The 24,119-nt window shown below is 58.7% G+C and overlaps 3 protein-coding genes across 3 annotated transcripts; 1 reads left to right on the forward strand and 2 right to left on the reverse strand.

The window, feature by feature from the left end:
* Positions 1 to 1,450: 1,450 nt before the first annotated feature.
* LOC148594844 (uncharacterized) lies at positions 1,451 to 5,860 on the forward strand. The gene is made up of 11 exons (XM_088523629.1): positions 1,451 to 1,562; positions 2,149 to 2,341; positions 2,417 to 2,481; positions 2,527 to 2,752; positions 3,017 to 3,121; positions 3,881 to 4,027; positions 4,153 to 4,216; positions 4,741 to 4,801; positions 4,991 to 5,082; positions 5,227 to 5,306; positions 5,854 to 5,860. The coding sequence occupies exons 1-11, from the start codon at positions 1,451 to 1,453 to the stop codon at positions 5,858 to 5,860; spliced, it is 1,152 nt and encodes a 383-aa protein (XP_088379755.1).
* Positions 5,861 to 9,149: 3,289 nt separating this feature from the next.
* On the reverse strand, positions 9,150 to 15,449 carry CDK5RAP1 (CDK5RAP1 mitochondrial tRNA methylthiotransferase). Its single transcript, XM_088523630.1, has 13 exons — positions 15,439 to 15,449; positions 14,831 to 14,978; positions 14,358 to 14,392; positions 14,154 to 14,254; positions 13,795 to 14,005; positions 13,096 to 13,216; positions 12,588 to 12,818; positions 12,257 to 12,354; positions 12,089 to 12,144; positions 11,866 to 11,996; positions 10,715 to 10,864; positions 9,957 to 10,094; positions 9,150 to 9,809 (listed from the first exon to the last, which is right to left on the reverse strand). Exons 1-13 carry the CDS (start codon positions 15,447 to 15,449, stop codon positions 9,732 to 9,734), a joined length of 1,509 nt encoding a protein of 502 aa, XP_088379756.1. The 3' UTR covers positions 9,150 to 9,731.
* Positions 15,450 to 16,174: 725 nt separating this feature from the next.
* On the reverse strand, positions 16,175 to 22,585 carry LOC104572551 (bactericidal permeability-increasing protein). The gene is made up of 15 exons (XM_088523631.1): positions 22,462 to 22,585; positions 21,871 to 21,985; positions 21,417 to 21,545; positions 21,016 to 21,171; positions 20,478 to 20,541; positions 18,873 to 18,936; positions 18,459 to 18,550; positions 18,178 to 18,354; positions 18,009 to 18,068; positions 17,715 to 17,882; positions 17,412 to 17,479; positions 17,267 to 17,309; positions 16,943 to 17,006; positions 16,563 to 16,639; positions 16,175 to 16,237 (listed from the first exon to the last, which is right to left on the reverse strand). The coding sequence occupies exons 1-15, from the start codon at positions 22,583 to 22,585 to the stop codon at positions 16,190 to 16,192; spliced, it is 1,449 nt and encodes a 482-aa protein (XP_088379757.1). The 3' UTR covers positions 16,175 to 16,189.
* Between the last annotated feature and the right edge of the window lie 1,534 nt (positions 22,586 to 24,119).

The following is a 24,119-nucleotide window of genomic DNA, read 5'->3' on the forward strand; positions in this document are numbered from 1 at the left end:
GAAGCCCGAGGCCACGGGGACGGGCTCGGCACATGCCCCCAGGCTGCGGCTGCGTGCGGTTTGCGGGGCCAGGCTGGCACCGCGGGAGCCCGGCTCGTCCTTTCCTCATTCCTGCGCCCGCAGCCCGTATAAGAGCAGCTCCGCGGTGGCGGCAGCAGAGCCCGCGGGCAGCGCCACATCAGAGGCAGCAGGTAAGAGGGGCCATGGCCCCCTCGCACCCCACGCACGACCCACGGCAGCGTGGGCGCCGCGCCCGGAAAACAGGAATTTTAATGCTGTTTTCCTTTGATTTCTGCAGCGGCATTTAATCATTTATGAAAATTAATTTTTAAAGCTAGGAGAGCTCTTGCTTGTGAAGTTCCACATTCATTTTTGTTGTTGTTCAGTTTATTGCAATGATTAAACCAGCAGAAATGAAAAGGACTTTTTTAAGCTCTTGGTACCCAGCATTCAGAGTAGTTTTGAACTTGCCAGATCTTGTCCAGCGGGTGCAGGGAAGGATTTAACTGCCCGGCTGAGCACGCTCGTGTGCGCTGGGCATCTCTCACGCGCACTCGTGCAAACGAGCAAGGCGCTAACCAGGCCGAGCTAGCCAGGTAACTGCATAGAGAGCGGTCTACTTGATCATGCATTCTCTCCAAGAGCTCCTTTAAAAGACCTGAAAACCATTTTGGCATCCTTTTACCATGCTACCCACGTCTCTCAGAGACCCTCCAACAAATCCTGCTGATTTTATTTGACACGATTTTCAATCGAAGCTGCTCAAGCCTCTCTCCCTCTCTCCTGTTCAATAATCTCAGCTACAGGAGCTGTGCATCATTACATGCTGATCAAAGGCAGAATGTAAAAGACAGTCTAGTGAATTAAAGTCTAATTTAATTGTGCCAAGAACTGTCATAAAGGGATTTTTAAAAGTATCTGGAACAGATAAAGAAGTTGTTCAGTGTGACCTAAATATTATTTCTTAGTGCTGCAACTCTGCAATATGCAGATCCTGGGCTGCCTTTCACTGCAGAGGCAGCACGGCCGTGCCGCGGGCTCTGGAGGCAGATGTTGTGCTAAACCTGAGCCTATTGAAAGCCTTTGGGGACAGCCTTTCCGATTTCTTTGCAAGTGCATTTATGGGCTTGAGCAAACACTCCAAGAGATGGCTGCAATCCTAGCTGGAGCAAGTGGTGTGAGAACGTGAAGCCCTTGAAGGTGCTTTCCTTTGAATAGAAGCAGATCAAATATGAAAAAAAGGGGGGAGGTGGAGGAGGGATACTTTCTTAAGCTGAATGGAGCAAAATGAGCAAAACAAACACCAGATCCATGGGCAAGTGGCTCTGGTCTTGGCTGCGGGCTGAGCCTGTGGTTTGACGCTGTGGTTTGGAGGTGGCTGTGGCCGCCAGCGGTGCCGGCTCAGGGTGGCCCCCGCTCTGGGGTCTCGGCAGGTCCAGCGCGGGACGAGATGCTGAGCGGCTGCTGCTGCCTCGCTGTCCTCTGGGCACTGCTGCCCGCGGCCCAGGGCCTCCTCGGCCTGGGCGAAGCTCTGGGGCTGCGTCCAGCGCGAGACGGAGCCGGTGAGTCCCAAGGGTTTGTGCTTTGTGTGGTGCAGTCACGGCAGAACTGTTCCTGGCTCCTGATTCCTTGATCCTGGCTCCTTTCTCCTCATTCCTTGCTCCTTGCTCCTTGTTCCTTGCTCCTGGCTCCTTGCTCCTCGTTCCTTGATCCTGGCTCCTTGCTCCGCATTCCTTGCTCCTTGCTCCTCGTTCCTTGATCCTGGCTCCTTGCTCCACATTCCTTGCTCCTTGCTCCTCGTTCCTTGCTCCTGACTCCTCATTCCTTGCTCCTCTCTCCAGCAGCAGCAATGAGCTGAGCCCCATGTGTCTGTGCCTGGGTGACATCCCACGGAAGCCTTGGCTTTTCAGGGGGTGCAGGGTTCCCCAGGGGTTGCACAAGTGGCACCCAGCTGGGAGATGCCCTGGAAGACCCTGGAATAGATAGATATTCCTGCACCCAAGGATGAATCCCCCAGGCACAGAGATGGGTCCAGCAACAGCTCTCCATGCTGGGGAGGTCTCTCTAGCATATCCGAATCACACTCTTGCCACTGAAATGCTTTCCAGTGAAGAAGGTCTAACAGTAACCGAGGCTTTGGTGGTGCAGGGGGCCTGCTGGGTACCGGCGTTCTCGGCAGCGAAGGTCTGCTTGGTGGCAAAGGCGGAGTGCTGGGCACTGGCCTCCTGGGCGAAGGAGGGCTGCTCGGAACCGGCCTCCTGGCCAAAGGGAGCGAAGGCCCCCCTGGAGCGGGAAATGCTTCCAGCGGAGCTGGGCTCCTTGGCACTGGCCTCCTAGGTGAGCAAGGTCTACTTGGCATGGGTGTGCCTGGGAGAGAAGGGCTTCCTGCCTATTAAAGCCAGTTTGGTAACAAAAGTCTGACTATTGCAGGGGGACAGTCCAGCAACAGCGGTCTGCTTGGCACCGGGGTCCTTGGTAATGGTCTCCTCGGCAATGGCGTGCTTGATAATAAAGGTCTTCTTGGAGAGAAGGGTCTGCTTGGCACCGGGGTCCTTGGTGGGGACGGCCTCGTTGGCAATGGCCTCCTCGGCAATAATGGTCTTCTTGGAGAGAAAGGTCTGCTTGGCACAGGTCTGCTCGGAAAAGGAGGTCTCCTAGGCAATGGAAGTCTCCTTGGTCTTGATGGTCTTCTGGGTGGAGGAGGACTTCTTGGTGCTGGAGTCCCTCAGATGTCTACACAAGGCTTTGACTGGTAAGTCAAGGCAGAAACACAACTGTGCTGCTCACTGCAGGTCCTCAGCCTGTCCCTCTCTTCCCCAAGACAGGAAAAGCCTGTAGGAGCTGAAGGCCTGTCCTGATGTTTTAGAGCTAAGTTTAGTAAATGATAACAGATACTTAGCCAGCACTTCTCTAAGAGACCAGTGGTAAATCCTAGTTGGAGCAGAGGTTGACTCAGGGCTCAGCTGCCCGACCCTCTGGCTCCTGTCTCAAGACTTGCTTTGATTTCGGCCTCCAGGTTGAAGGTCCTGAACCTAGAGAACATTCGAGCATCATGGAAGGTCGTTCCTGGAGGTGAGCTCCTGCTGAACCTCTACTCAAAGATGACGCTGAACTTGCCAGGGTGAGTAGGCTCAGGGGTGAGTAAAACTGTGAGGTTTGGAAAGGCCTGAGAGTGCTGGGGTGGGAAAGAATGTCTCCATGTGCTGGAGAAGTAGCAGCAGACACAGAGCCAGGCTCTCAGTGTGCTTCCTGCCTGTTCTCCATGAAATCTCCAGCTTCCCTCACATTAAAGGCACGGACTCACCGTCCGCAGCAGCAGCTTCCGTTCGGATCATAGAATCATAGAATCATAGGATGCTTAAGGTTGGAAGGGACCTCTAGGGGTCATCTAGTCTAGGGATGGTGAATCCGAGGTCGCCTGTCACCCCCGGCCCTCGCCCTGCACCAAAGCAGCAGGTCTCTAGCGCCTACAGGCACCTTCTGCTGAAGGGCCATCGTCTGCTTATTGGTGGCCCCACTGGAACAATCCAGAGGGCTCAGATTTCTGTCCTTTCTGCAGGGAGAGCAGCACTTTGGAAAGCCAACAGACCCGTGCAATTCTGTGGTAAAGGAAGTTTCAGAAAATAAATATTGGCTCTTAGCGGAGGTGTCACATTGCACACATCTCTGGAGCTGTTCCGAATTCACACTTTAGTGCTTCCTTGGAAAATCTTATTTGCTTTATTGTGCAAAACTGTTGACCTCAGCAGGGCACAGATTTTGACCCAAGAGGCTGGGGAAAATCCTGAGGCGAAAGCAGCGGCCCAGCTGAGCCCGCACTCGCCAACGCTGCTGTGCTGGGCAGCTTCCAAGCCGCAGGAGCTCCGGCTTTCTTTTCCAGAATCTTCCTCTTTCTGAGCGGCTCTTCAGTGGAAATGAACATCACGTCACACGTGGCCCTGACACAGGACACCCCCGGCGACCTCAGGCTAGTGATGAAGGACTGTGGCAGCATGTTTGGAGGCTTTAAAGTCAACCTGCGGCCGGGGTGAGTGTGGGGAACCGTCAACACTGCCGTGCGAGCTTAGCTTGTTTTACAGCTTCATTTACATCTTCTCGTGCAGAAACGTCAAGGGTCGCTCATCAGCTTGGGTTTTTGCTTTTCCTTTCCAGCCTCTTCACCAGCATAATGAGCGGTTTGGTGAACTCGTCTCTTCGGTCTTTCCTACCTGCACTGGTGAGTTTGGGCAAAACCCCTTCCCCATGAGCAGCTGCATCTTAGCTGAAGTTACTGCTCTTTCCCCATGCTTTAGCATTTAAAGATATGCCTATATAAATATGTATATACATGTGCATGCACGGACACACGTCCACATCCCATAACTGAATCCTCCAAACTTCCTTGATCTTCCTTGCAGTCAGGATTTATTTGTTAAAAGCGATTCAGATTCCATCATGCAATGTTACGGGCTAATTTGTAACCAATTGCTTTCTGAAACGCTTTTCTGTGCTGAGGCGGTGTGGGAAGCAGAAGTGACAGCATCACTTAGGAAAAAAGGTGCTTGTTAGAGGTGCTCTTATTCTGTTAAATGGAAGTGCTGCTGTTTGGAGACGCCTTGGAGACTGCCCTTTTTCTGCAGAGGAAACTATGTCCTAGAGCTGCTTGTTCCCCCTTGATTTAAAGTCTGTGAAACCCAAGTGCCGGTGGGGAGCAGCGGCCACGCGGCACTCACCGGTGCGCTTCCCCTTGGTGCCTTGCAGTTTTGCCCATTAGTGAACATTTGGTTCAGCATCATCAACATGAAGCTGCAATTCCTCAACCGTAAGTTGCAAACGTCCCTCTCCTACGTGGATTTTGCTAGTGGCACCTGAGCTTTCCGCGGGGGCCCCTGTTCAGCCCTGGGTTTCCCTGGCTCCGTCCGGGCAGGCAGCTCTGCCGCAGGCACAGGCAGGAGGGACGCCTGTTCCCGCTCTGTCGGACAGGCGGATGAGGACGTCTCCCTGTGTGCAGGTGTCGTCTCCTTCGGACTTCTTGGGAAAATCCATTCTGTCCTCGCCAACTCGCCAGTGACGACGGGGCAATTTGTGGAGCTGGATTTGCAGGTACGGCCTTGCTCAGGGGACCGTGGTGGCCGAGCCACCGGGTTTGTCCCCAACCGCAGCCCCCATCCTCAGCCAGGCCCTGCCTCCCAGCAGCCACAGCGTCCATCACACTGACACCTCTGTCACCGCCCTCTTTTTTTGCAGAATACACCTTTCCCCAGCGCCTTCATCAACTGGCTCCTGCGGAGTGAGTTCAGCCCACGGCAGGGCGCAGAGCACACGGGGTGCAGGGTGCTGGGATCGGCGAGGTGCACCGTGCTGAGCACACGGGGTGCAGGGTGCAGAGTACACGGGGTGCAGGGTGCTGGGATTAGGAAGGTGCAATGTGCTGAGCACATGGGGTGCAGAGCACACGGGGTGCAGGGTGCTGGGATTAGGAAGGTGCAATGTGCTGAGCACATGGGGTGCAGGGTGCAGAGCACACAGGGTGCAGGCTGCTGGGATTATCAAGGTGCAATGTGCTGAGCACACGGGGTGCAGGGTGCAGAGCATGGTGGGGTGCAGGGATCGGCAATGTTTGGGGCACTGAGCACGCTGCAGTACAGGGTGCTGAGCACAGCGCGGGGTGCTGAGCTTGACCCAGTAGCTCATGCAGGAGCCCCTTCTCCTCCCACGGAAGGGCTGAGCGCCCTGTGCCCCGCCGGGCAGCACCGGGAGTCGTTACTGCCTGCAGAGGCAACGGGAAGCGCTCTGGGCTCCAGGACACAAGTGACACATGGACAAGGAGCCCCAGCCTCCCCCGGGCTGGCCTCCCCTCGGGCCTTTCTGCAGGCGCTGAATCACGTCCCTGGTGCAGCCGGGGCCGTTGCTCCTGGCTGGCCCGTGCGGCCCTGCAGACACAGCCAGGTGCAGGGGGTGAGGGCAGCCCAGCGCTCACCGTGTCCCTCTGTCCAGCTGCAGGTGTCGGTCTCGGTGGCAGCAGCCAGTAGCTCCCGCGTTGGGGCGAGCCAGCACACCGTGGGGTAAGGCCGAGCAGGGCTCGCCGTGGTCCTGCCCGGGCCCCTGGCCATGCCCCTGTCCTTGCTCCTGTCCGTGCTCATATCCATGCCCATACCCTTATCCATGTCCATGCTGGTGCCCTTGTCCTTGGCCACGTCCATATCCATGACAATGTCCGTGTCTGTGCCATTGTCCATGTCCATCCCCATGTCCATGGCCATGCCCATTCCTGTGCCCATGTCCATGCTCAGTCCATGAGCATGTCTGTCCGTGCCCCGTCCGTGCCCATATCCACGTCCATTCCCATGCTCATGTCCATGCCTATATCCATGTCCATGTCCCTGTCCATGGCAGAGCAGCTCCTGCTCCACGCAGCAGTGGGAGCAGCACGGGCCTTTCCCCAGGTGCTCCGGGTACCACCAGAGGAAGATGCTCTGAGGACAAAGAAAGACGAGGATTGAGTCAACGCACCCAAGCAAATCCCGGAGCTTCTTCAGCTCCACGTTTCGACACTGCCCGACGCGGGTCTGTGCCCGGCTCAGGGCTAAGGCACCCCCGAGCCCTGCGCTTCCCTCTGGCACTCGCGCCCGCCACGTCCTTGTGCTCGCCCCGCTCCGCGGGCTGGGCAGGTGGAAACACCAGCTCCTTGTCCTTGCTCTCCTTCTGCACCTTGATTTGTTGACTGTTTGAAAACGAAATTTTGCTGTTTCTAGTGATTTTACACTGGAAGGGAAAAAAAAAAAACAGCCTTCAAGCTGAGCCGCAGGTGCACCTGGCTGGATACAAACATTTGTGCTTTGAGATGATGAGGATGAACACTGCGCTATGGGGCGACCTCTGGGTGGATTTGGGGTGCCTGCAAGGCGGGTTCACGGCCCCTCTGCTGCTCAGCCATGGAAAGGGCTTTTCCCCCTCTGCAGGGATCCTGCGGCCAAGGGGAGGACGCTGCCCCGGGCCAGGCTGCGCTTTGGTTAACGGGTTTTGAGACTGGCTTTTACTGTGAATTTCTATTCAACTCATGGGGGCTGCAGCGTTGTTGTAATTGCTTCTGTTCTCCTGCATGCGGGAGAACCGCAGTTCAGCTCTGCAGATACCCAGGGAGGTAAATGCTGCTTTGAAAACATGACGCCCGCTCCCTGGTAGTGCAGGAGGGGACATGGCGGGGACATGGGGGGGACATTCTGGCCTGCGTCCCACTAGCCCCTGCCCCAGCCCACGCGGACACTGGACACTGCTCAGGGCTGATGTCCAGCTGCTGGCAGGGCTCTCATCACCGTCCAATGGTTAAATATCCCAGTTAACTGATGGGGAAAAAAATATCTGAAAAAATATTTGGAGGGTAAGGTGACATAAATGAAAAAATGGGAAATTGATATCAAAGAACGGCACCAAAATGGGAGCTTATTAATAGGAAAGTCAAGAGAGAAAACTAATTCAAAGCTAATGAGGCAGGCACCTCATCTCCAAGAGAAGGAAAAGTCAATACTCGCTGCCAGGAGGGAAATGAGCGGCCGGGGAGGGAGCAGGCGGCGCGGGAATGGGGATGGTGCTTGAGCCCTGCTGTGGGAGGCACCGTGGAGGGAAAAACAGGGACAAATCCAGTGTGTGACACGAGGGGAGACGCGCGGCCCCGGGGGTCTCTCCGGGAGGTGCCGCCGCGCAGCCTGTTCCGTCCAGGGCTGCCACAATCCACCCTGTCCCAGCTCTTGGGGACGTGCTGGGGAACGGGCAGAGCCGGAGGCTGCAGGCGCTGCCGGGAAGTTATTATGGGATTGTCTTTAGGCTAACGAACTGCAGCGACGAGCAAGCCGGGCCCGGCAGCCTTTTCAATGCAGTGTTGTGTGGGAATAGTCCAAGGCAGGGATTAACAGCAGCCTCCTTGACTTGGGAATCCCTTCTATCACAGCGGGATGGAGAGGGAAGGGGGCACTGCTCGCAGATTTTCTCGCTTGGAAATGGGGTGGTCATGGAGAAAAGGTCAGAATGAGCAGAGAAAGGTGCGTGTCAGCCCTTCTCAGGAGGGGCTGGCCACACTTTTAACAGGCACAGGAAAAATGACCTAAAAAAGATGCTGCAGGGTAGTTAACCTGGTTATTTTTATTAGCAAGCACACACTGGCTTTGGTACCTGTCACTTTTGAGTGATGATGCTTGCGTCCTGCTTCTTCCCTTGGTATTTCCAACCAAACAGGCCCTCTCGTTTCCTTAAAATCCTCTTGTCAGAGGCTTTCACCCGCTGGCAGGGGCCTCTGAAGTGATTTGTGATTTGGGCGAGGATGCTGCCCTCCTTGGGGACGGCTGCCTGAGCAGAGCTGCGTTTCTGAACACTCCAGCACCCACACGGATTAGTGCTGACTGTGCAGCGCCAAGAGCCACCTCTGCGAGAGGAGAATTAGCTTTGGGGTAATCAGCAAAACGCGTTTGTTTCTTAAGCTAAGGGCTAATGAACACTCAGCGAACCATGCTGTTTTCAGAGAGATATAATTGGAACTTAGATCCCATGGAGGAGGAGGATGGACTTTCTAACAAAACCCTTTCATGTTAATTTAAAATTCTGCAAATTCATATCAGAACTACTTTACAAAGACTTGAGCAGCTTCTTCAGCATTTCTCACTGGAGAGAGCCTTTTACAATCTTTTATTTTAGTAACAAGTTATCCTTATGAAAAAGGCACGATTCTGTCTCACAGCTTGCGAGAGACTGTAGCCACAAGTGCAAGTTAGAGCTGTTTGCTTGAATTCAGCAGACAAGGCTGGACCATGGCAATGCGGCCCATGTTAACTGTGGGCTCTGGTTAAAAAAATGCAATTATAAGATGAACTTCCAGGATGAACTCCAGATGAACTTACTGGCCATTTAAACTGGTACCAACCATTTCTCCTCTTCAGCAGAGGGAAGGACATATCACAAAAAAAAAAAAAAAAAAAAAAAAAAAAAAAAAAAAGAACCTCAAACTCCTTGTGTTTGCACCCAAAGTTCTGACAGGTAACGCTCAGCTGCCCAGTCTTTCTAGTATGCATTTCCTTAGGCCTAAGGACAAGCAAATCCCTTTAGCCTAGATCCTAGGATCCCCAGTGCAAGGGGCACATTCCCTCAGTCCTTGGATATGACATACGAAACATCGTCTGTGCGTGTTAAACACAACTTTACATTCCACAGTTTTGTGCCACATTCCATCACACAAGCAGGATGCAGGTTCTCCCTTACCAATTCCACCTGTTTCCTAACAGTGAAGTTATTAATATTTGAAGGAATTCATAAAAATCTCCTCTTCCCTGAGTTGTTTGTCCTCTTGCACTGTCCCTGTTCAGCAACAGTCAGGGCTGTATTTTCTAGGTGCTGCAGGCTTTTGCAGCTCCCAAATCCAGCTCAGTCAGCTGCAATGCCCTGCCCTGCAGACATCGATTTCTCTGGCTGGGATGAAACGGAGGACGTGACTGAAGACAGAGATTGACCTGCAACACTGCAAGGGGCAGGAGCAGAGCCAAACAGAGCACCAGGGAAAACACAAGATCTTGCTTCGTTGGGTCTGGCAAGTCCATGCGCAGCTTCTATGCCTTTTGCTTACAAACCTGCACAGATCTATGGTGGAAGGTTGTTGCCAAAAGGAAAAGGAAAATCCCTAGTTTTGCCCCCACTTATGCCTGACCAAACTTCTTGTTTCTTCCTGGGGAAGTGTGCTGCTTTTGCCCCTCATCTGCAGGGATGCATCAACACGCCGCGGAGCGGGAGAGGGTAGTATGGCAAAGCAGGACTCCCTTCAAGGTCTGCGAGCTGGCAGAGGTTACCTGAAAGCAACAGCACAACAGTCCTTAGGAACAAAGACACTTGGAAACATCTATTTTAGTTTTAGGCTCTCCTGGCAGCAGCTGCTCTAGAGAACAGCACAATGCAGGAAAAAATAGCCCAAAAAACAAGCTTTCTAGGCAGGTCACCTTCACCAACACGTAGTCTCCTGGCTGGGCCCTGCGCAGAGCTTTGCCTTCTGCGTCCTCTACTTCGGCGTCAGGGAAAATCACCTTGATGTTGCCATCGTTCCTGCCACACAGCTCCGAGGGAGAGCGCTTGCTGGGCTGGAAGGAGAAGAGGGAACATTAGCTGAGTGGCAGTAACTCTGATTCACTGCTGGGCTTTATCACAGCAGGAATTAATTGAGCACTATTGGCAGTATTAAAAACCACTTTCCAGGCTGTTAAGCACGCTGTGAAACAAAGTCCTATGGCCAGAGCTGCTGTGTTGAGAACTGCACATGAAAGCCAGTCCTAGAAAACCTGACTGCTTCAGAGCTGGGCTCGAGACTGGTCTCCACCCATCCCATGCATTTCCAGCACGGCTGGGCCTCTGACAAGAGCCTCATCTTCACAAGTGCACAAAGGACCAACACGCTGTCTGTGCCATGCCAACAAGCATTGCTTAATCATTTTAGTCTCCTCCAGTTCCCTGATGGCTGTTTTTGAATTTGGACCAAGGTTTTTAGAAGCAAGATGGCTAAAGCCCAAGAGATCATGCACTCATTAGGCAGCATCCTGTGCGCAGCTCAGCACTCTAGAAAACATGCACAGACCTGGTACTGGAGCCCTAGGAATATGTGGCGAGATGGAAAGACAGAAGGGATACTGCTGTATATAGACCAAGAGCCCTTGACCAGCAGCCAGAGGGGAGAAGGGAAAGTCCACAGTCCAGACACACTCACCCCCTCCACCAGCACCACTTGTGAGTGGCCCACGACGGCTCCGTTGGCCCTCGCAGCCTCCTCTCTGAACACAGCAATGAGCTCCTCCAGGCGCCTCTGTTTCACGTCCGCGGGCACATCGTCCTGCAGCCGGTGATACGCCCGGGTTTTCTGAAAACAGACAAGGTCAGGGCAGCTCCTCCAGAACTAGACAACCCAAGAGCTGAACCTGGTCTTACCCCAGCCACGTGGGCTGCATTTCAAGCAGGCAACAGCTCTTCATGGGTCACCTGCTCTATCTGCAACCTCGGAACATCTTTAGCTACTGCGTGCACTGCTCTGGCAGGATCCCAAGGACCAGTAACGTCCTTGATTTCCACACGCTCTTTCTGTATCACCTTTTTGTGGAAGTACAGAGTATTTGGGCTGCATAAAGCTAAAGCAAAGGTTCAGCAGTTCCTGTGAGATGATGTCTGTTGCCTGGCTGTCCCCAAAGGCAGACTGTGGATGCTACTACTTTTAGTGCCGCATTCTGAGGGTTGATCCATACTCCTCTTTTTTCCCCCCTCACACTTCCCAGCCTCCTGCCCTTTTTCCCCACCAGCCTCTTACGTCCTGGAGAGAATCTTAATGGAAACTTGTCAAGCATCACTTCCTTTGCTGGTTATTCCTTCTGAAAATTCACCAGTTCTCTCCAGCCCTGACTGACAGAAAGCCTCTGTAACTGGACTCAAGCCCAGCTACATCAGCACAATTTTTCACCAGCAAAGACAAATGTACCTGCAGTCAGGTCCCTGCAGACATGGCTGCTCCACTGCAATCACTCTGGAGTGTCTGCAGAACCAGGTAACCCAATCAATAATCAACCCTGTTGCTTGTCCAGGGGAGCTGGAAGCCTCATAGGCAGAAAAGTTGCTCTGCAGAGCATGCTGAGAGACCTGAACCCTGCAGCTTCACTGCTTTTGCCCAGCATGAGCACCTAACAATCTCACACACCCTTGACGTGTTGCATGGAAGCAAAAAGCTTCACCAACATCTTGAGTCTCTAGGCATTATTTTCAAAGAGACTATGAGAAACAACACTCAGGAGCGAGGGACAAAACAGAAAATGAGAACGCAGGCGAGACGACCCTACAGAGGAGGGAGCCTTCTCCCCCAGATCCTCCACTCACCTCTCTCATGCTGTAAGCAAACAGGAAGCCTACGTTGTAGCGGACTTCCCGGAGCAAGGACACAGTCTGCTGATGATCCTCTTCCGTCTCCCCGCAGAACCCAGCAATAAAATCGCTGCTCAAGCTCACTCCTGTCACAGACACACAGAACAGGCTGTAAGATACACTCAGCATGAGTGTATCAGCATGAGACTCATCAGACCGAGCCAAAGGGAGCCCATACCTGGAATGGAGTCACGCACGTGCTGCACCAGCTCCAAATACGCTTCTCTTGTGTACCTGCAACGAACAACACGTGGATTTGCTGGTCAGCAAATCATGACATCAGCAAGGAGAAAACAGCACCCTGAATCAAAGGCCAGGAGAGAGGCTCTGCGTGGCCACCACTCACCCCCGTCTCATTGCCTCCAGAACTCGTGAGCTTCCGCTCTGGGCTGGGAGGTGAAGCTGTTTGCAGATGTTGTGTCGCTCCTGGATAAGCTGGAGAACCTGCGAAGGGCATTCGGAAAATACTCTCAAAACTGGCTCAACTCTGCCAGAATGTTAAAGGGAAGAATCTTCCCCAAGCAGAAGCCAGAACACCGCAAACCTGACAGCTTCAGCATAGTCACCTCCCCACTCCCAGGACGGCTGTTCCATGTGGGAAGAAGGCACAAAACACACACACCAGCTCACAGCTACCCGCCTGCAAACAGAGGTTCGGGTGCCTATTTTACACTTGCCTCATCAGGAAAATCCTTGGGGTGTGGAGAGGTGAAACGGATCCTCATTTCTGGGTCAATCCTGGAGACCTGGTCCAGGAGATGTGCAAAGCGCAAGCCTCCTGGTTTGGGTTTGTAGACCGTGCTGAAGCCACGGCTGAGGACTGGGGGAGCAGCCGACTGGAACTGGACCTCAGACATGTCTCGAAAGCTGTTGACGTTTTGACCCAAGAGAGTCACTTCTCTCACCCCCTACAAAGATAAAGAGAGACAAAAAATATACCTAACTTGGAAGGTCAAAGCTGCAGAAGCAGCCATGGTTTCACTCATACTTCAAAGAAGAGTTTCCAAGGGCAGCCCTCCCTTCCCTGGGAACAGTTACAAGGGCAATTAAAAAGTAACTGCTGAACCCTGAGGTAGCCTTATCTGCAGAGATAAAAGCTGCATCACTGGTGAAAGGTACCACTCAAAACCAACGCTTTCCCTGAGAACCACAATGTGGGACAGTTGGAATAAGGCTCTTCCTAACCTGATCCGAGAGCATCTTCACCTCCTGCAGGATGGAGGCAATGGGCCGGCTCCTTTCCCGGCCACGGGTGAAGGGCACGATGCAGTAGCTGCACATGTTGTCACAGCCCCGCATGATGGATCTGCGGAGCGGGAAGACACCAGTCAGCACCGTGACCGCCCGCAAGAACCACCCGTGTCGCATCCTCCCCTGCTCCGACCCAGCCTTCAGCCAGCCCCATTCCAACACTTGCTCTGCAGGGCACACAGCACCCGCTCGGAACCCAATTTTGTGGCTTTCCCATAAAGGGAACTAAAAATACAACAGAAATGACAACACATGGATTAGAAGAATTAAATAGGAAAATGGAACAGGGCGTAGCAGAAGGCAGGGATGAGAGCAGCACACATTTTCAAAGAGCACAAATGTTGGTGGGACAGAAATCACTTGGTGCAGCAGCCGGCTTAGACAACCAGCACTCCCAAAGGAGAGTAAGAGAAGCCTAGAGTCAGTCAGAGCCCAGGGCAGCCTCTCCAGGGCTCGGTCAGAGAGCAAAGAGGCAATGAACACTCTGGTAGACCGGAGTCCTGGGCCGCTGGCGGTGAGCACAACCAGGCCCTGCATCTCTTGGGTAGCTGCTGTCACTGACGTGTCTGTTCTGCACAACAGTATTTCCGAACCAGAACCATAGGAACTCGCACAGGAAGACGAGGTACTTACACAAACGCTGTTGCGCCACTTGCACTAGTCTGGACAGGCAAAATATCTGCATAAGTCTCCTCCAGTGACAGCAGGACGTTGGCGGCCTGCTGGCCAGATTCGGCCACTGCCAGCAGCCTGGGAAGGTCACGGTATGCATCGGGGCCTGCCACAATATCCACTAGCTTCTCCTTGTGCAGAATCTTCTCCTTCAGCCTCTCAGCCATGCATCCTGCCACCAAAGCAGAACAGTGCCTGTGAGGAAGGGCCCACCCTCAGTGACACCTCTGCCTCCTCTCCGGCTGCAGAAAAGGCTTGATGCCACCAGAAGGGGAGAGGGGACGCAGTGCGCGGCCCCGCGCAGCGCGTCCTGCCAGTACCTAGGATCCCGATGTGCAGAGGGAGGCGAGCCTGGAGCCGCTTGGCTTTCAGAGCCTTGAGGTGCTGCAGGCGATTCCAGATGGCCTGCTCTGCCTTCTCCCTGGGGAGCCAGGAAAACAGAGCTTACTGCCACTTGCCACTGCTCCAACCTGAAGGCACAACAGCTCTGCGAGAATTAACAGCGGTGACAAAAAGTTTCTCACCTCACTGAGCAGGTAACGAGCAGAACCACATCTGCCTAGAACGAGGATGAGACACAAGGAAGGAGAACTGGTAAAAGTCACCAAGAAGCACTAACCCCTGGACAGATCGCACGAGGAGGCCCACTATGAAACCCGCTTAACTCAGCGAGTCAGACGTGTCCCAGAGCAGAGCAGGGCTCAGGCCGGCAGCGAGCAGAGGCACCAGCAGGCAGCAAAGGCTTCCACCGGCCAGAGCAGCAACCTCAGGAGATCATAATGGTTGGAAAAGGCCTCCAAGGTCATCAAGCCCAACCATAAACCCATGGCCACCACATCCCCAAGCGCTTCATGAGCCAGGGGCACCCGCTGTGCACAGGCCCCCTTCCAGACGAGGCAGGACCCAGCGGGAATAAAGCCCCGAGAGCTCTGTGGGGTGCTCGCCAAGCGGCCCCGTTGGCCCCCGCGCGCCGCAGCCGCCGCGGTAGCGTCCTCACCTCGCCGAGCGCCCGCGCCCTCGCGTAGCCGCTCTTCTGCAGGATGGCCCAGGCGATGGCCGCGTCGTTGACGTTCATCTGGCAGCCGTAGGTCTCCAGGTACACTGCAAGGGGACGGCGTGACGGCGAGGCCCGCGGGACGCGCAGGCTGAGGCGGGGAGGCCTCCCGGGCCCACGACAGCACCGCGGCCGGCGGGAACCGGGAGGATGGGGAGGACCGGCACGACTGGGAGGACTGGGAGGACGGGGAGGACCAGGGGGACCAGAGGGACGGGGAGGCCCGGGAGGACGGGGAGGACCGGGGGGGACGGGGAGGACCGGGGGGGACGGGGAGGACCGGGGGGGACGGGGGGACGGGGAGGGATGGGGGGGACTGGAAGACAGGGAGGGACAGGGGGGACCAGTAGGCCGGGGGGGACCGGGACACCCTGCCCGCACCTTTCCTGGCCGCCGCGCACGGCCCCGCCTGGGCCTCGGGCTCGTGCTCGGCCGCCGCGGCGCCGCCGAGGAAGTGCCGCAGGTCGGGCCCGGCGGGCAGCGCGCGGTGGCCCCGCTCTCCCGGTCCCGCCGCCCCGCGGGCCCCGCGGAGGAGCCGCGCGGCCGCCCGCGCCAGCGCCATGGCGACGGCCACGGGGGGGACGGAATCGCGGGCGGACCCGCCGGCTCCGCCCAGCCAATCGCGCGCGGCCGCCGCGCGCGCGGGAAAAGTCGGTCCCCGCCGCCCCTGCTCCGCCGCGCTGCCGTTCCGCTAGCGGCACCGCTCCACTGCCTGCTGCGCTCCCAGCGCAGGAGGGATTTAAAAAACGATCAGTCAATCAGTCAATCAGTCAATCAAACAAACAAACAAACACCAACCCAGAGCCGGCCCGGGCCCTGCTGCCTCCAGAGAGGCGTGTTCGGGGGGTTTGTAACACCCTGGGGCCAGTGCTTGCAATGGCACCACAGAACGTTTCCAGGGGAAAGGGGCAGAGGAAGTGTCAGGGCCAGGCGGAACAGATGAGCAAGGGCCGTGGGGTGACGTGGGGTAGCGCAGGGTGACGCAGGGTGACACGGGGCAATGCGGGGTAGCGCGAGGTGACACGGGGTAGCACAGGGTGACACGGGGCAAGGTGGGGTGACGCGCGGCTCTGAGCACACTGGAGCTGGGGCCCGTGCGCAACTGGCTTTATTGGCAGCGCAGGGCAGGCCCTGGGGACCAGGGCCCGGTTTGGAGCCAGTCCTGCGGTCGATGCTGGTGGCGGAGGAGCCAGCGCGGGAGCTGCTTCTCCCGGGGCCTCTTCCAGCCCCAACGTCCTCGGAGCCATGGCGGGAAGTGTCAGGCAGCGGCCACCCTGGTGCCGGGTCCCCGGATCCTGGCCTTCACGCTCTGCGCTGGAGGTGGACATCGGCGCCCAGCAGCAGCAGGTTCTGGGGAATGGAGAGGGCGGCTCTGAGGGTGGCGCTGGTGCCCATGGCTGCTGCAGCCCCTGCGACCACCCGCTCGCAGGACGGAGCCCAGAGCTTCCTGCAGCCCCTTCTGGTTTAGCCCCAAAGGCGCTCGGCAGCCACAGCCAGCACTAAATCCTCAGCGGCCCCCATGCTCCCCACGGCCCCAAGGCTCCGGCTGCCCCAGCCCCCGGGGTTGCTGCACCCCAGCGTGCACGCCGGCCCCTCCACTGGCTCCAAAAGGTGCCCTGGGAAGCTCAGTGCCCCCCTTTCCACTGCTGGTGCCCACAGCCGGGCACCGACTCACCTGGTGCCACTGCACGAGCACGTTGGAGAGCTGAATGCGGTCGAGCAGGGGGAGCGGGAAGCCCTGGGCCAGACGCGCTGCAACGAGATGAGGCGCAGGGCCACGTGTGACAGGATGGGACGCGCCGGGCGGCGCAAAGCGGCAGCCACCTCCGACCCCAGCCCTTCGTCCTCCCTGCTGCACCCAGGGGGGCAGAGGAGCACCCCACCACGGGCTCAGCGGGGGGCTGGCACCCGGCCCCACTGCACCCAGAGGGTGCTGGAAAGCGTCAGGTTTTACCCACAGACCCATCTTGGCCCCAAGGATGTAACTAGCACCGGAGCGACCCGCTCTGTGCTTCCCCCGGTGCCCCCCGTTCCCCGCGGCGAGTCCCTGCTCACCGTTGAAACGCGGCAGCAGGATGCTGGACGTCAGGATGTTCATGACCGACTGCAGCGTTCGCACCTAGGGCAAGGAGAGGGTGTCTGCACTGCTGGCCACGGCCATGGGCACGCAGGAGAGGCCGCGGGCTCAGCGCACCCCAGCCCCGCGGCGAGGAGCGCGGGGACAGACGAGGGGCTCCAGAGCAGAGCGGAGGCTGGGCGGGCTCAGCACGGCCGGGGCCCGGGCACCGTCCGCCCTCTCACCCGCGCTGACGGCAGCGGCTGCGGGAGCCGCTCGCCAGCCCCAAGCAGCCAGGCGGGAGCTCCCGGGAGGCAGCTCACCTGGAAGGGGCCAACGTCCGAGTGCTTCAGAGACAGCCGCAGCCTGCGGAGACAGCCGGGAGCAGCTGAGCCCCTCGCGCCGCATCCCAGGGCAGGGCTGCTCCAGCAGCCCCGGCAGACGCACAGGGCGAGCTCTGCCCCTCACCTGCCGACCGCTAGGCTCCCGACGATGCGGTTGGACTTCACGTCGACGCTGGCGGACACGTTAGTGGTCTGGGAAAGAGCGCAGAGCTGCAGCACTGCCCGAGCCCTGCCCGGCCCCGCAGGAGCCCGGGGCTGGCCTGGGCCATGGAAACACAGCAAGGTCCCTGCCCATCCATGGACATGTTCACAGCCAGCATCAAAACCCAGGATGCCCATAGCTCCAGTGTCCCCCATGGGACACGGCAGGGCGCTCACAAGTACCCAGGACACCAGCAGGCAGCACAACAAGCAGTGCCCCGCTCACCAGGTTGAGCAGGAAGAGAGGAGCCAGGCTGGAGCTGGGAAGGATGGCGTATGCCTGGATATCCACAACAGGCTGCAGCGAGAGGCCCTCCGGGCCGATGCTCAGGAAGGGGGCGGCCGGCGTGGAGAGCCGCAGCTTCATCAGCATGTCGGGGTACATCTTCTCCAGCTGCAGAGGAGCAGAGAGCGGCACGTTCTTGGGAGCAAAGGCCCACGCAGGCTGTGCTTCCCTTGCCTGCAGCCTAGCATGGAGCGTGCAGCACTCCCAGATAAACCATCCCGCCGCACCGCTCACCTGGGGGACGAAGGCCGAGAAGGTGGAGGTGTTCAGGTGGAATTCGAGGCCCTTGGGGATCTGTGGGGCGAGAAAGTCACTGCTTGGGGGCAGCTCGGTGAGGCCACGCGGACGAGCCCATCGGGGAGCCGGGCAGGATCAGCCCTTCAGCCCCGCTGCCGCCCCTCACCATGGAGTCAGTGAGCTCGAAGACCAGGGCGCCCGCGGTGTGGTAGACCAGGCCGGCCGTGTTGAAGAAGTAGCTGGAGGCCCCGAAGTAAACCATGCGGGCACGGTCGGGCGGGAGGGCGAGCGGCGGCGGGGAGAAGGGCACGGCGGAGCGCCGCGCCAGCGAGAAGAACTCGCCCTGTAGCGCGGGGACGGCGGCGCTGGGACCGGGCAGTGCCGGGGCCCCGGCTCCCGCTGCCTCCTGCGGTGGCACCTCCCGAACCACCTCCCGCAGCCCCTCACCTTGAGGTCCGCGTCCAGCGCCTGGGCGGCCGCCGCCGGGGCAGCCACCAGGGAGTAGTCGATCCCCGCCACGGCGTCGATCTTGGCTGTGACTGCAGGGCACCGGGCAGAGCCGTGAGCGCGGCCGGGCACACGGGCTTCCCCACGGCGCCCGCCACACGCGCGCTTGCCCTCTGAGCCTCTTTGCAAGCAAAATGATAAAAATGATGGCGTTTCCCTCCTCACTCTGCTTCTCAGCACTGTGAGGACTCCCAAGCAGCTGCCCAGGGACAGCCAGGTGACAAAGCCCTGCTGATGCAGTGCTCAATGCTTTGAACACGGGTGGGGAAATAAAGGGAGAAGGGGCAGAGGATCGAGCGCTGTCCGTGAGGCCAGGGCAGCGCGAGGCAGGAGCGGCCGCGGCGCCGCACGTACCTGGCAGCGTGCGCAGGTAGGACTGCAGCTCGTCACGCACCGAGCTCACCACGCGCTCGCACACCTGGGGGAAACACAGCAAAGGGCAGTGGCTGCAGCGCTCGCGGCACCGCGCCGCAGCCCGGGGGCAGGCGCCCCGGACACGCGCCCCGCGCTGCTGCCTGCTCCTGTCCCCGGTCTTTGCAAAAGGCTGCTTAGAGGAGCACGCAGTGACATTCGTGTCTGCACATCAGACAGCAAATTAATTAAGTCCAGAACACACACAGGGTTTACACTTGCAAACACCGGCTGATGACAAGCTCCCTATGCACCGTTCAGCTGCACCACCGCCCTTCGAAGGGATCCCACTCAGGCCTCAGGATTTTCCCCATAGTTGTTGCTAGCGTGAACTGTGCTGAACAGCCAAGAGCTTAGCTTAAGCAGAGCAGTGGGAAGAGTTAGTCCATCCCTGCAGGGCAGGAGCCAGCTCGGTGCTGCTGGGACAGAAGAGCCTCCATCACTCCATCCTGCCGCCACTGCCCGGCCCCATCCAGGCAAATCCTCAGCATTGCCGGGAGATTCGAGCACTAAGCACTGGCCCAGGAAACCTGGTGCAGGCAACGTCCTGGGGAGAGTGAAGCTGCCAGAGGCCCCTTCCAATGCTGCTCCCATGTGGATGCGGGAACAGCCGTGCTGGATGAGCTCCTCGCCTGCCTGACCAGCAGCGAGAAGCAAAGGGCTGACGGTGCGGGAGCGGCCGCGATGCAGAAGAGCAGAGCTTTGGGCACGTCCCCACGGCCCGCGGGGCGCTGCTGCTCTCTGCCCCCCAGCCCACGCTCATCCATCGCTTCCTGGGAGGAACAGGCTGCCTCTCTCTCCCCGCACATGGCCCCTTCCCCTTGGAAAAGCGCTGGAGATCCCTGTGTTTGGCAAGGGGGGCAGCGAGGAGGCCAGAGCCGCTCCGCATTCCTGCAGCTTGGCCCCCACTCCAGTCCTGCTGCCAGCCCATCTGCTGCCACCGCTCCCCGGTGGCCCATAAAAAGCCACTAGATGGCATCCGGAGTAGCCAAACACGCCTGGATGGGGCCTCGGGTCTGCTGCAGAAGGAGGATTTGCCTCTTCTCCAACTGCCTCCTTCCCGAGCAAGGTTCACATCCAGCGAGGCTGCAGCTCCTGCCAGTTAGCCTTGTTGTGATTACTGCTAACAGCTTGTTTGCATGTCCTGCTGCAGCCTCCCTGCGCGCAGGTCTGCGCGGGGCTGCGGGCACCGGCTATCCCGACGTCCCCTTTGGAACGGGGGAGCAGTGTCCGCAGCGCCGAGGCCGGGACGTCCCCCCGCGGCTCCCTGCGCACGAGCGCTCCCAGCTCCGAGCGGGGCCCACGACAACGCAGCCGGCGGAGGGGAGAGCTCCGATTAACTGACCACATGGAAAGCAAAGTCTTTGTTAATTAGGAAACAATTACACCAGGCATTGGCAAGTGTTGCAGGCTGCGCTCGCCAATGCTCGTGATTTTACCCAAAGCAGCAGCGTTCCCGCATGCTCCGGCTCCAGCAGAACCGCCCGTGCAGCAGGAGCTCGGAGCAAGGGAGCAGCAGGAAACCTGGAGGCCTCCCGCCTCCCCTACCTGTCTCTCCAAGGTCCTCCTGAACACAGAGTCGATAGCGCTGTGGAAGAGGTTGTAGAGCCAGCTGCGGAAGAGAGCACCGAGACACAGTCACTCCCTGCCACACGGGGAATGCTGCGGAAGCGCCGGCCAGGGAAGGAGTGACACCAGAGATGCGAGAGAGTGGAGAATGTCCTTCCCGTGCCAATTTGGAGGCCAGCTTTGCTGTTGTGCTTACATTTGCAAACAGACCCGCTCACAAACAACACGCATACAAATGTGCAGCCCTATGCAAAACCTCTCCCTGGGCCAGATTTAAGTTCCTTCAGTTGTATCTCCAGATGGGAATTGCATTACAAGAGTCCAGAGGCAGCTGGGGAGTGGGGCACAGGGGCAAGTAGGTCTGGGGGGCTCCAGGGGCAGCCTGCAAGGGGTGGCAGGTGCCGGCATCCTACTCCTTGTGCCAGGGCCTGAAAGCCACACCACGCCGCCAACCACGTGCCCATAGTGGGTGCACTAACACATGGAATTCCTAGGCTCTAGCAGTGAAGTCACGCACCTAAACCTGCCGGAAAAGTGCACCCGGACGCTGGAGATGTGGGTGCTGCAGCTGGAGACATCCACAGTGGGCTTCCCGGAGCTGTCATTGCCCAGCTTCAGGCCGATGCTGATGGAGAGATCCTCAACCTTCAGGTCAAACGAACCGTGGTCCCTACTGTAGGGAGGGCAAGAAAAGGGCATTTTTCACCAGCGATTCCTGATAGTTGGACCCCAAACCAGCTGGATCTTCGAAACCTATCTGGCTCAGGCTTCTCCTTGTAGAGAACACCCAGAGAAGATGAGAAGACTTCTAAACTCAGACAGACCAGAAAGAAAACAGTGCAGAGCCACCGTGTGCCTGCGGAATGCAGCACCTAAACGGCTGGGAAATGCTCTCGGTGAGAGCCACAAGGCACCTACATGAAATGCAGTTTGACTCTCCAGTTCCCCTCCACCACGGCGGAGGCATCGGAGATGGAGACTTGCAGGCCCACATTGGGGATCGGGGAAATCTGCGAGCTCGGCAAGTGGAAACTGCGAAGGCTTAAGCTAGAAATAAAAAAAATAAGAAAAGCACTTGCAAGGTGGCACCTCGAGGCATTTGCATCGCATCAGTTTGCATTTCTGTGCTGCATCACCGTGCCGAACTTGCTGTTCTGAGCTCAGTTGCGCAAAAAGCCCTTGCTCCCCATGCAGTAACTCCAGTTCCCCTTTGCCCTGCACCAGGCAGGGTGGAGCATCCCAGCCCTCCGAGGACACGGATACGCCCCGGGGTGCCGCAGGAGGGGAAGGCACTGGCTGCTCCGGAGGCACCAGGGCCCTTCCCGAGCCTTTGCGGGTGGGAGAGGAGGGGAGACGGGAACCACGGGCCCACCTGGAGAGCTCGTAATGCACCTTCCCCACTCGCCGCACTCGGAAGTCTCCTGAGATGTCCGGCAGGCGCAGCTGGTGGAGCTCCTGCTCCAGGATGGCCACCCCGTACTGACGGGCTGCAGGGGACATGGAAACGCTCGTGGCCACGCTCGCCCGGAGGCAACGTGTGTCCTCCGGGTCCATGGGAGAGCATTAAAGCAGCCCTGCCAAGGGCCCGGCTCCCACCATGCGGAGTGGAGACCCCGGCGGGCCCAGGGCTACCCTGGGGCAGAACCCCTGGGGGCTGCGGGACTGTGTCCCAGGGCTGCCATAAGCCCCAGGGCAGCGCGGGGTCCCCAAGGGCAGCACCATCTAGTGTCACGGGAAAGCCGGGAGGTGCTGGAGCTGCCACATCTCTGCTCCAAGGAGGAAGGGAGGCCACGTCCCGCTCCCAGCGCGCTCCTTTCCTCAGCCGAAGCCCCGTGGGGCCCGTTCACCCCGCGCCAGGCACAGGCAGCTCCTCGCCGGGCTCGCCGCGACGCCGTGGACACGAGCACAGCAGCCGCTACCCCCACACCGGCTCCGCAACGGGGGACCCGGGGACCAAACGTACCGTAGTCCAAGCCCGCCTGCGTGATCCGGACCACGAAGCCGGGGTACACGGCCCCGGCTAGCGCCAGGCAGGCGGCCAGCAGCGTGCAGGCCAGCGCCGCCCCGCGTGCTCCCCGCGCTGCCATGCTCGCGCCTCACGCTCGCCCGCCCCGCGGCACCGCCCGCCGCCTTTATAGCTGCAGAAAGGGGAACCGCACGGGGCGGCCCCGCACCGCCCGGTGCTTCCTGCTTGGCCCCGGCACTGCTTCCCTGCCCATTCCCAACCCTGTGCTCCCCTGCCCATTCCCTCTCCCCGGGGCACGGGGACCAAGCAGGCAGTGACTGCCCCGTCTCTGGCGCCGGGTGCAGTGCCCGCAGCAGCAGGCAGGCACACAGCACGGGCTGCTGGCACCGCTGCCACCCCTTTCCTGGCTCTGTGCTCTGCCCCGGCTGCTCCTCCCTTGGTCGGGGGGCTGCCCTCGAGCTCTCCTGTGCTCTGGGGCTCCAGGCAGTCAAAGGCACCGAGCAGCCGTGGAGCCCCCGGGCAAACCCTGTTTTCCTCCCACATGGCCAAGGGAGCTGGGCAGGGCTGGGGGACCAGAACAGGGCAGAAGGGAAGGCTGCACCAAAGCCGTGTCCTGCTCTCCCGTCCCCGAGGCAGCTCTGCTGCAGAGCAGCCACCTGAGGACGCCCCGTGGCTCTGGTGCAGAGGCCCCGGGGGACTTGCTGTGTCACTGCTCAGGACTGTGGGAAGTGGCACATGGGCTGGGACAGCGAGGAGGAGGAAGGGGGAAGCACCTCGGCCGCTGCAGCCAGAGCGGGAGGGCAGGATGCTGCCGCGCGGGCGCCAGCTCCGCGTTTCCGAGCACTGCGGAGCACCGCTGCTCCTGGCCGCAGCACGCGCAGGGGAAGGAAGAGACCCTTTAAGCCACTTTCACTTCCCTTTCTGGAAGCGGAGCAGGACTGGAACTCCACGGGGCTGACTCAGGCAAACATCATCCCTGGACACCGGGGAGCCCTGGCGCCTCGAGCCGCCCCTTGTGAAACGGGGCCGTTGCTCAACGTGGCCATCGTGACGGGCGCGATGGAGCCGGGGGCAGAGCCCCAGCAGGGCCTGGATGGACTGGGCAGCACGGGGGCATTCGGCACACGGAGCAGGGCTGCAGCAATGGGATTCCCACCTCCGGCTTGTCCTGCTTCCCTAGCTTCAGCAAGGGGAGCTTGTGGCCATGGGCCTTGCCCTCGGTCACAGTGAGGGGTTGAGAGCCCCCAGCAGCACAGACCCTGGTGGCTCCGGAGCAGGAGATCTCAGACCTGGCTCAGTTCCCGGGGAAAGTGGAAGCTGAGAGCGGAGCACCAGTCCCTGCTGCTCTGTGCACAAGGCACTCCGAGGCCTCCGGTTCGTGACACTGCACCCGAGCAGGTGGTTTCATAACATTTAAGATCTTCAGGACAAGCATGAAGGAACCAGAACCTCTTCTGGGAAGTGAAATGAGATTTCATGAGGAGCCATGCACAGAGGAAGTGCAAATGGGAAGATTTCCACTTGTCTCAGAGCAGATTTTAAAGCTGAACTGAGAAACTTTCACGCAGCACCGGCACGCTGGCACCGTCGTGCCCCAGCCGTGGACACAGGCGGCACAGGAGGGCTATCGTGAGCGAGGACGCCCGGAGGCAGCA

Source organism: Tinamus guttatus, unplaced genomic scaffold (assembly GCF_059628265.1).
Source record: "Tinamus guttatus ecotype Peru unplaced genomic scaffold, ASM5962826v1 Tinamus_guttatus_pri_ptg000194l, whole genome shotgun sequence".
Lineage (NCBI taxonomy): Eukaryota > Metazoa > Chordata > Aves > Tinamiformes > Tinamidae > Tinamus > Tinamus guttatus.

Excerpts from the sequence above, each read along its gene's own strand:
- LOC104572551 (XM_088523631.1), bottom strand. The coding sequence starts at position 22,585 with ATGGCAGCGCGGGGAGCACGCGGGGCGGCGCTGGCCTGCACGCTGCTG. Across the intron at positions 18,937-20,477 it reads GGAGGACCTTGGAGAGACAG|GTGTGCGAGCGCGTGGTGAG; the intron begins GTAGGGGAGGCG and ends TGTTTCCCCCAG. Across the intron at positions 17,007-17,266 it reads CGGACGTTGGCCCCTTCCAG|GTGCGAACGCTGCAGTCGGT; the intron begins GTGAGCTGCCTC and ends TCCTTGCCCTAG.
- LOC148594844 (XM_088523629.1), top strand. The coding sequence starts at position 1,451 with ATGCTGAGCGGCTGCTGCTGCCTCGCTGTCCTCTGGGCACTGCTGCCC. Across the intron at positions 2,753-3,016 it reads TCTACACAAGGCTTTGACTG|GTTGAAGGTCCTGAACCTAG; the intron begins GTAAGTCAAGGC and ends TTCGGCCTCCAG. Across the intron at positions 5,083-5,226 it reads TTGTGGAGCTGGATTTGCAG|AATACACCTTTCCCCAGCGC; the intron begins GTACGGCCTTGC and ends CTTTTTTTGCAG.
- CDK5RAP1 (XM_088523630.1), bottom strand. Across the intron at positions 14,255-14,357 it reads CTCGTTACCTGCTCAGTGAG|GGAGAAGGCAGAGCAGGCCA; the intron begins GTGAGAAACTTT and ends CTGGCTCCCCAG. Across the intron at positions 10,865-11,865 it reads TTGCTTACAGCATGAGAGAG|AAAACCCGGGCGTATCACCG; the intron begins GTGAGTGGAGGA and ends GTCTGTTTTCAG.